General features: G+C 42.4%; 1 protein-coding gene across 1 annotated transcript; it reads right to left on the reverse strand.

The window, feature by feature from the left end:
• Window positions 1–984: 984 nt before the first annotated feature.
• Window positions 985–9,151, reverse strand: atpv0e2 (ATPase H+ transporting V0 subunit e2). Its single transcript, XM_035636860.2, has 4 exons — window positions 8,926–9,151; window positions 7,462–7,509; window positions 4,288–4,386; window positions 985–3,541 (listed from the first exon to the last, which is right to left on the reverse strand). Exons 1-3 carry the CDS (start codon window positions 9,111–9,113, stop codon window positions 4,293–4,295), a joined length of 330 nt encoding a protein of 109 aa, XP_035492753.1. The 5' UTR covers window positions 9,114–9,151; the 3' UTR covers window positions 985–3,541; window positions 4,288–4,292.
• Between the last annotated feature and the right edge of the window lie 1,164 nt (window positions 9,152–10,315).

Consider the following 10,315-nt stretch of genomic DNA (forward strand, 5'->3'; position numbering starts at 1 on the left):
CGTGAGAGAGAGAGAGAGAGAGAGAGAGAGAGAAAGAGAGAGAGAGAGAGAGAGAGAGAGAGAGAGTCGCCCTTGTCCTTGATCGCCAAGGTAACTTGATCAAACTGCCAGGGTCCTTTTATCGCGGGGGGTCGGGGGGGCCGACGCCCTTTTCCAAGAACTGCTACTGTACAAAAATCAGCAGGAGATGCAACACACACACACACACGTTCACACTTCATCCTTGGGTCGTTTTTAAAATTTCACCCACAGAACAAACTCAACAGTTTACTACGGACGAGTAAAAAAATTGTGACCCAGAAGCACTTCTTCAGCAGCACCACACCACCGGATGTTGATGTTTTGTTAGCCAGTTTGCTAAGCTAACGCTAGCTGCTAACCAAGTTGTAAAGTTGCGATGTTACCATTGACAGGCTGAATCTGGAAGAGACGACGCGGTGACAACGGGTGTTTGCACGTGAACGTCGACGTGCGTCCCGACACGATAACGTTCAATTACAAACAACCGTTGATGAATTATGAGAGGCGAGCAGTTACCGGGGCTAGTGTAGCTTCGCTAACGTTAGTTAACGTGGATGTGTGACAGCTGAACTGGAACCACAACACGGACGTTTAGGGACATTTCGACTTTAATCTTGACATTTCAACTTTATTCTGGAAATGTTGAATGAATAAAAAAAAATCTTCCCCCTAATTTTTTTCCTAATGCCTGGCCCTAATACTCTTCCGTAGTTTACCGTCAACAAACCCTAATGATTACGAAATGGAGAAACGACCTGGGACCAGTTTTTGATCCGAGGTGATGTGTGTTTCACTTGTTACTGTGTCCAACAACAGGCAACGTTGCGGACGCGCAGAGAAGCTACATCCTCACATCCAACGTCTCTGCCTTCCCACAGCGTCTCCCACTCACACGGGGTGTACAGGTATATTCAGGTGTGTTCAGTAGCTGCTACATTAATAACGTCAGCAGAGCAGCGAGACTGTGTTACACAGAGTTTCTTTTATTGGAGGTTTTCACGTACAGAGCCGCTCACACAGGATCATTTACTACACAAGGTCACGAGTAGGAGCTCATGTCCACCGACAATTACATCTGTGATTTAGTAGGTTTTTGTTACCATGGTGACTCTTAACACACACACACACAAAAAGAAACATCACTCTTCATCTCCCTCTACGTTTGCCAGGAATAATATGACCGATAAAAACAGCAGCTGGTTTTTCAAGAGAACTGAACTGATTTGCCGTCGGATGATTCGCGGACACCGATAAAACGCGACTCTACGTCCCTACAGGCGCTAATCGTGACACGTTTCAGTACCGAGTGGGATTGGTAAAGTGACTCAAGTCCACAGCAGGAAACAAATCCCCCCCCCCCCCAAAAAAAACAGTCAGCAGTTAATGGTTTGAAGGCCTGACAGAAGGAAATGAGGCGAGAGCAAACAGCGTTCTCTGCAGGAAGGAACATTTCTAACCTGTCCAACGAATAAGCTTCTTCTAAGTGCATGTGACTGTTGTCTACGACCAAGTACATTTTGCTGAGGAAGGTTCCTGACTGAGTGACGTGACCCGGAAGTATTTCATCGGCAGCCGTGATATTTGGATTCCGTAAATGCTTAGGAAGGGTGCTTCAATACGAAGTAGTAGTAGAAGAAGAAGAAGAAAGCTACCGTTGCCCACAAAGCTTTTTCCATCTGATGCCATTCTCTGAGCAGCGGTGTCGGCTTTCCCCAAGTCCAATGAATCCTCCTTTACACCTTTCCTTGACCCTCATGACGTTTTTCCACTGAGGTCAAGGAAAAGTGGTTCGGGAAAAGGCAATCGGACGGACTTTCCCAATCCACCATTAAAACTGAGTACCAGCGACAGAGTCCTGGCCTCGTAGACAACATCGGATGTGGTCACGCTCTATTTGACGAGCGTCCCCACTGTCGCAACAACCCGTTGCATTCACTTTGAGATGCATGCCACCACCACCACAACTACCATAAGAGGGCTGGAGGAAAAGATACAACGCAATTTGGTCTTTCTAAAAAGTAGCTGTATATTGATTTAGATTTTTTTTTCTTTTTTGGCTGAAGCAAAGTGGTTTTAGAGAAGGGAAGGAAGGGTGGGGGGGTGGGAGGGGCTCTAAGGTTTGGAGTTGGGGGGGCTTGGAAGGGAGGGAGGTGTAGTTGTGGTGATGGTCGGCAGCCGACGAGACAGGTGTGTCACACGCCAGCATCTTGTTCACGGCAAATAAGGAAGGGGCCTCGTACATACAGTATATGCCGATGAACATCTCCTCATCATCCGGTGAACTGTATACGTTCAGAACGCCATGAAGCGGGAAAACAGCCAATCGTGTCAGTGCCAGGAAGGAAATGCACTGACGGAGGGGCCGACGGTCGGCATGGAGACGACCTTGACCCCTGCACCTTTTCCAGTCGGTGGCAGTGTGAACACACCGTAACTCACCGTTCGCGAGCCACAATTTTTTCTATTATTTCCTGCGACTTGGTTAGAACAAAGCGTTTTTTGAAAAACAAACATTTACTGTGATCTGATTCGTCGCCCTTAGACCAAAAATCCAGCCAGTGGAAATGTCTTTAAAAATGACTGTTTTTTTCTTCCTCTGGGGGGGTCACTGTGCCTGGAAGAGCTGCAAACCCCCAAAAGAATATGAGGTGAAGTTTAAGTGTGGAATTTGGTGAAGCTGCTGTTTGAGAGGCTTGAAATGGGTCATGAAAATAAAATATACATTGGACACGACAATGAAAAAACTAACAAAACGCATACTACAGTTCAACCTACAGCACATCTGTAGTCACAAGGGTGAGCAAAAAAAAGGGGGGGGGGGGGTCGAGGGGAGCAGGAATGAATTGTGCGACCAGATCACCATGGCAACGAGGACCCTCTGCGGTGTCGAGCATGAGGGGAATGTGGGAGGGAGTTTTTCGTGCTGAAGTGGTCTAAAGTGGAGGGAATCGCTCTTCACTTTTTTGGGGGGGGGGGGGGGGGGGGGTCTCATGGCGGCAGCCCAAACAATCACAGTAAAGAACTCTTCACACACACACACACACATTCACGCACAAGCATTACATCACACAGATAATCACAATTATATAACAAGAATAAATACAAACACTCATAAATTCATGTTATGTGACGGCGGCGACACAAAACGAAAATGTAAACAAAAAACCAGACCAAAGTGAAGTATTTCAGGATTGCACATTACAGAGGGGGAAGTTTCATATCTGCTCCTAACAGGTGACGTCATGGTTTCACCGGTGTCCCGCCACCAACTCACAAATATCTGTCCCGACTAAACGGTTGAGTCTTACACTACACAAACTCCACAGTATCCTTAATATTCGCCACGGCTGCAACAGTGACTTCTGAGTTGACTTCTGAGTTTCTGAGTTTAAAAAATGTCAATAAATAAAATGCGGAGATGTGTGTGTGCGGGGGGGGGGGGGGGGGGGGATGAAATGGTCGAGTCCAGCGAAACCACCAGGCGGTGTAGGGACCACAGGAGCCATCACATCGTACAGACCTGGAGAAGGAAAAGAGGAAGACGCAGTGAATTACAGCCCGACCGATATTGTTTTTTGGGGGCCGATACCAGTATCGATATTTGGGAGTACAAGATTACCGATACCGATGCGTCTGCCAATATATGTATATAATTAATAAATCTGTCAATGATTCCTAATATGTTGCTATCAAACCTTTACGACAAAGACACGTAATTGAGGCTTGATATTTTGGTTTAACCGTGAACTTTATCATCAATAACTATAAATTGAGAATACAAATACAACCAAATACATAGTTAACTTATAACAAAGTTTTATTTTACATAAAATGTAAGCTGGCCGATAATATCAGTCGGGGCTCTTAAAATATCGGCCCATACCCACATGTCTTCGAAGCGCTAATATCGGCCGATATTATTGGCCAACCGCTCCACAGTGAATATTGATGCGTCCTGATTACTGATCCCTGGAGAGGTATTTCGAATCACACTCATTGATTATGCACAGACTTAAACTTAAGTTTTGAATTTATTAAAATAATAATAAAATTAAATATAATGACAACAATAGATCACTTTTGCCCCAGAGGGCGGAGCTTAACGCGGGGTGCAGTTGAACATGTGTGACGCCGCTGCAGTGACTGTCGGACTTTGACTGCATTTTTTCCGGACGTGATGTGACAGAATTTTGACCTGTTCTGTAAACGTGTCGTGGTTCACAGTTGGATCCAGACAAACTGTGCTAACCGCTCTGGCAGACTGACCTCGTTTACTCCCAGAAGTAGCGCAGATACCATATCGTCTCGTTCTTCAGCTGCGGGCCGAACAGAGGGTTGGCCTGGGCCAGGATGGCGACCAACCAGCTGAGTAAAGAGACAGAGACCGAGAGGGGAAAGGAAACAGAGGACATCAGATCATCACCCTTCTCCGTGAACGCCGCCATTACTGTAGAGACGCACGCAGGAAAAACAGCTTTGCAGCAAAAGGACACAAGAAACTAAATCAACTTTAAATGAAAGTCTTTCTCTAGCGACTGGGAATACAATTCTGTGACAAACCTGTATGTGATTTAATCACAGCAGAGAGATGAGCATAACCCGAGGCTGCAGTCCAACAGTCTATTTTGCTCAGGAAAGTTCTTAAGTAAGTGAAATGACCTGTGAGGATCTAAGTGGCAGCCGTGATCGAATTCTCCCCTAAATGCTAAAGGGCATCCCACAATCCATCAGGGCAGCAGCATTAAAAGCAACCATTAAAAACCTAAAGAAATTCCTTATATAGATTTAGACACTTTACATCTTTCCAGTCAGGAGTCACGTCGAACTGTTGAATTTCTAGTTGATGATATCATCATAACAAAATACTATATACATTAATGTACATATTGTATTATCTCTATTTCAAATTTACTCTGATACATTATTTCTTAATTCTGCATTGTCCTTTCATTCATTTGTTATTTCATTGACTCAGATTTCTATACTTGTATATTATCTTTTACTTTACCATTTGATAACATTTGAATCCTGTTTGTTCTGGGGGGGGGGGGGGGTTGTTTGTGTTTCATAAATAAAGTTGGTTTACTGGAAAAAACCCGTAGCACTAGGGATGTCGGACTCTCTCAGGGTCGTCTCTTCCTCTTCCCTTCTGTTCGACTGTAGCCTTCTTCTCCGTTTACTTGAGTTTAAGTCAGGCAGATTGTTGGGCACCTAGTCCAGGGCCAAGCTAGGAGGAAGCTACAAAGGACCCCGGGGGAATCACCTGCACCATGTGCTCCTCGGCCACAGTTTGATCCTGGCATATTAATTGTTCGATCTTTCATCCGTTTTCTTCCGATTCAGGCAAGTAGTTGGTAGCGGCTAGCATGCTAGCTCTGTGTGATATGTCACTCTGCAGGTTTAAAACACACTTTGCTGAAGAAATAATCAGATTCCTTATGTTTGTAATTGGATGCAAACCTGATGGTTAGCTTCTGTATGCTGCTATGTGGAAGCTAACAGGCTAAAATACTGTTCTCTTCCGTGTACTCTGACCTGCTGCTTCCGTAGGCCGTAGAATGAAGCCGTTGCAATGGAAGCGCCCTGAGGCCTGTATTCTCTGTCATGACCAGAAGAGGGCGACTCCACTGGTTGTTTCTATAGAAGTTCTGTGAGAGAATGACTCTCACGTCTCAGTTGATTTATGACGTCGGAAAACATTTTCCTGAGTAGTTTATGGTTCGATCTCTAGTTTCAAGTCTATTGGGGGGCTTTCAAAATTTTGTGATGTAAATGACATTTGAAACTGTAGATGTCAACGTTGATGTGCATTTCATTGCATTTTGTTATGGATTATTAATTATATATTAGCCATTGCTGTGTGAGACAGCAAAGTTACGTTAGCTAGCTTAAACAAATAAACTATATTTTTGTTTATATTTTAAACATTTTTTTTAAACATGGTTTATTATGACTTGCATCACAATTTAGCTTAACAGGGTGGAAATTTAAGAGTAGGACATATGGATAACATCATGAACAGAATGTTGGTCCTCACCTCACTTTGCTCCTCTGAATGCCATCTAAAGAGTGATGTCACTTCCTGAATGTTAGTTTGACCACAAACTAACATGGTGGAACATGAGTTCCGGGACACAGTTAATTATAGAAAAAATAAATTATAAATATTGTTTCCATGTATCATTATTTAGAATTAGGGATACATTAACTTGTTCTGTACGATAATAATTGAATTTTTCTATTTATTTATAATTATATTGCAAATGTGTCTCATTGAAACTGAAAAATTGCTTTGGGGACATCGTCAAAAGAAGCGTATGTGCAACAAAAAAAGGTAATTAAAATAAAAAACACAGTTATATGCATTATTTTGATGAATGCTATACTCAATACCTCAATCTATGATAAAAGCATTTTGTTAAATACATTTTTATTTATTTTGAGGAAAATATTGAGAGTTATATCCTGGGGACAGAAAGGTCACCAATAGCCAGGAATGACCCCATGATGTTCAATTCGAAAACTTGTCGCGGCTCGAACCCGCAGCCTAAGCACGAAAAAGTGCACTGGATTAAAATCGCTTGCTGCCCCTTCAACCGGGAGTGAAGCACCGAAAGCACGACAACACAAAGTACAACTGGATTTTGATGCAGTATCATTATTGCAACATGGAACCACATTGGCACTGCTTGTTTGAGGCCTAATTAACTTTATGTTGTTCGTATGTAAGTAGTCAAATAACGGATAAGCAGTACGGCTCATCAAATGAATGAATGAATCAATAAAACGGACACAGCAAGAATCGGATGACTTTTTAAGAAAGGGTGTATATTCCTTTCCAATGGGATATATTCTGCGCAAGAAATAAATGTATACTAATTGTTTATTCACTCCTCAAACTACAATATGATTATAGGTTTATACTGTAAAACACTTCATTAGTTTGGGAAATCTGCTGTTGCCTGTGTTTTGTTTTTGGATGGATGGTCACCTCCTGGAGGAGCTGGGGCTCCCTCTGGTGGTGGATATCTCATCCTGTTGTACACGTCCCACTATATTTCATCACCAGCTCAGTGTGCAATGTGTTATTTTCGTGAAAATGTTCACATTATAAAATGAAAACTTATTATGGTAACACCAAACGTCATGCGTGAAACTGCGTGCGCAAGTTTCTCATTACAACGCGCAAGTTTTCACGAAATAACGCGTAAAAATGTCTCCAAATAACGTGAACGTTTTCACGAAATAACTTAATACTGCTCAGGTTTTGCTTTTGTTTTCTGCCATGGCAGCAACGCGGTACATCTCTGACTAAACATTTGTAAGGATTTTGTCTCTTGTGAAGACAATAAACTATAAATCATAAAAAAAAAATCAAAAAAAACATGCAAGGTAACAGCCAGCTGCACACCGAAGAGGAAGAGGAGAGTTTGAACTTACAACAGGTAGCAGCAGACGGCTGTGAGGATGAGACTGGTGACGATCACACTGTCAAGGAGAACAGAGCAGTCAAACACACATACTACTGATTCACTATTGCTGTAGATCATCTTTCCATATCGTGAGAGAATATTATTTATATATAAATCATATTCAAGTGAAAATGGTTCACATTTTTTTACATCTTCAGTTTCATCACAGTCTGGAGTAGAACAGCTGAGACGTATGATTTTGTTGTGATTGAGTTTGTTTTACCTTCTGTTTTTAGTTTTTTTCTGTAATTTCATATCATCACAAACTCAAACAAGTACTTTACAATTATTATTAGTAGAGCCCGACCGGTACATCAGTTGGCCGATAATATTGCTCTCTAATTATTAGTTATGTGTTTAGTTGAGTTTGGAATATGACAACACGGCAGTTTGGAGATATTTTAAAGTCTGACAAGAAGGAAGCAGAATAGTACTGTGCATTGCAAGCTTATTATGATTGCCATTGACATAATATAAAATGTATATAATAAAATCTGTTTGTTTTTAAATCACGCTTTCTTGTGGGACGTTTCGAGTGCTCTTGAGGGGGCCCCTGGTGGCCAATGGGGGGCACCAAGCAGCCGCTTAGTTCGCGTATTTCTCGGGCCGGCCCTGCTTGTAATTTTAATGCCGTTCTGCAATTGAGTCTACTTTTGATGACGCCTGCAGTACCTGCCTTTTCTTTGACACGATAACGGAGATGTTTATTAAACTAAAGTCCAAGCATCACATATTGACCTGCAAATTATATATTTTTTTAAAGGATGCAACAACTTATCAATCGTAATCGATCAACCCGAGAAGCATTTCTGATCCAACGATATTCGCCACATTCAGTGTTATTTTTGTTTTCTTATTATTGTCATAATCGATTAACCTGACGATTATTTTCTCGATTAATCCATTCGTTGTTTGCTCCATGAAATGTCATCAAATGGTGAAAAATGCCGATCGTATTCCCCCCAAACCCTCAAGACGATGTTTTGTTTTGTCCACACACCAAAGATCTTCAGTTCACTGTCACAGAGGAGCAAAGAAACCAGAACATATTCACATTTAAGAAGCTGAAATCAGAGAATATTATTTTTTTTTACCATTAAAAACTACTTTAATCGATTTATCAAAAATAGTTGGCCATTAATTTAGTAGTGGATTAGGTGTTTTGATCTGTGTTGGGACTGATGGGTGGATGGGGGGATGGATGGAGCGCTGGGGGAGGGACGCGGGATGACGCACGGGGCCTCCATCATCACACGGGCAGGAGCTCGCTCGCGTATTTAAACCGACGCTGCACCGCTGACTTCAAATACTGCAAATATCCAACAATGAACCAAAACCTGCGTGCGGGGGGAAGACATGGGGAAAGGAAAACCCGTGAATAGTCGTTAATTGGCTGCCGTCAACGGCGGCCGCGGCGGCGACGACCACCTACCCCCGGTTGGGTCCTTTGGGCACCAGAAACGGGGCCACGACGCCCACGAGCGCCCACAGCGTGGTGAAGCAGATCATGGGCAGGGCGAGCGAGTGGGACACCATGGCGCCGGCGCGCACTCCAGAAAACAAGCGCAGGTATGGATGAACCGGTGAGGAGTCGTCCGCCTGCAGACGGACCGAGCGCATCAATGGCTGATGAGCCGAGTCCGTCGGGTTCCTCAGAGTCCCCGCCCACCTAAGCCGACGCGGCGTAGGATTGGTCCGGACCGGTGGGCGACCGGGTTGTGATTGGTGCAGCCAGCTGCCGCTCGGCATTACGGCTTAGAGGGGGATTGGACGGATGCTTGTCTGCGTCATGGGAAATAGAAACCAGCAAAAATAGGGGGGAAAGACAATAAATCAAATTCAATGGCCAAATTCAAAACATTTCATTATTATTTTTTTTTTTTTGAAAGATATTTTGGGGGGCATTTTTCAAACCTTTATTGATAGGACAGATCAGTGTGAAAGGGGGGAATACAGAAGAGTATTAGGGCCAGGCATAAGAAGGAAAAAATGAGGGGGACAATTTCTCTTTTATTTAAAAAAAAAAATTACATTTCGAGAAAAAAGTCGAAATGTCAAGATTAAAATCGAAATGTTGAGATTAAAGTCGAAATGTCGAGAATAAAATCGAAATAGCCCTAAACGTCCATGTTGTGGTTCCAGTTCAGCTGTCACACATCCACGTTAACTAACGTTAGCGACGCCTCTCATAACGGTTGTTTGCAGTTGAACGTTATCGTGTCAGGACACTTGTAACGTTCATGTGCAAACACCTGTTGTCACCACATCTTTTCTTCCAAATTCAGCCTGTCAATTATAATATCGCAACTTTACAACTTGGTTAGCAGCTAGTATTAGCTTAGCAAACTGGCTAACAAAACATCAACATCAGGTTATTTGGTGCTGCTGAAAAGTGCTTCCGGTTGACAATTTTCCACTTTATTCTTTACATTTCAACTTTATTCTCTAAATGTTATTATAAAAATATTAAAAAATCCCACCAAATTTTTTTCCTCATGACTGGCCCTAATACTCTTCCGTAGGAGAGAGAGTGGGGAAGATGTAAGTTCTCCTAAATATTACACACTGTAACTTTAAAGATTATTTGGGGGGAAAGAAGATTTATTTAGTCTCTTAGTACTTACAATAAAATATAATAAGAAAATAAAATGGACAAAATAACCATTAAAATACAGTTTCAGAGCAACAATGCAGTGATACATTCCCCCAGATTTAATTAAAGGTACAGGTACAACTTTTTCACAGAAATTGAATATATTGTCCATAACTTTGTGTTCATATATGTATAAACAACTGTGAATGAGTTAAATATAGTTCCATGA

This window comes from Scophthalmus maximus, chromosome 8, assembly GCF_022379125.1.
Source record: "Scophthalmus maximus strain ysfricsl-2021 chromosome 8, ASM2237912v1, whole genome shotgun sequence".
Lineage (NCBI taxonomy): Eukaryota > Metazoa > Chordata > Actinopteri > Pleuronectiformes > Scophthalmidae > Scophthalmus > Scophthalmus maximus.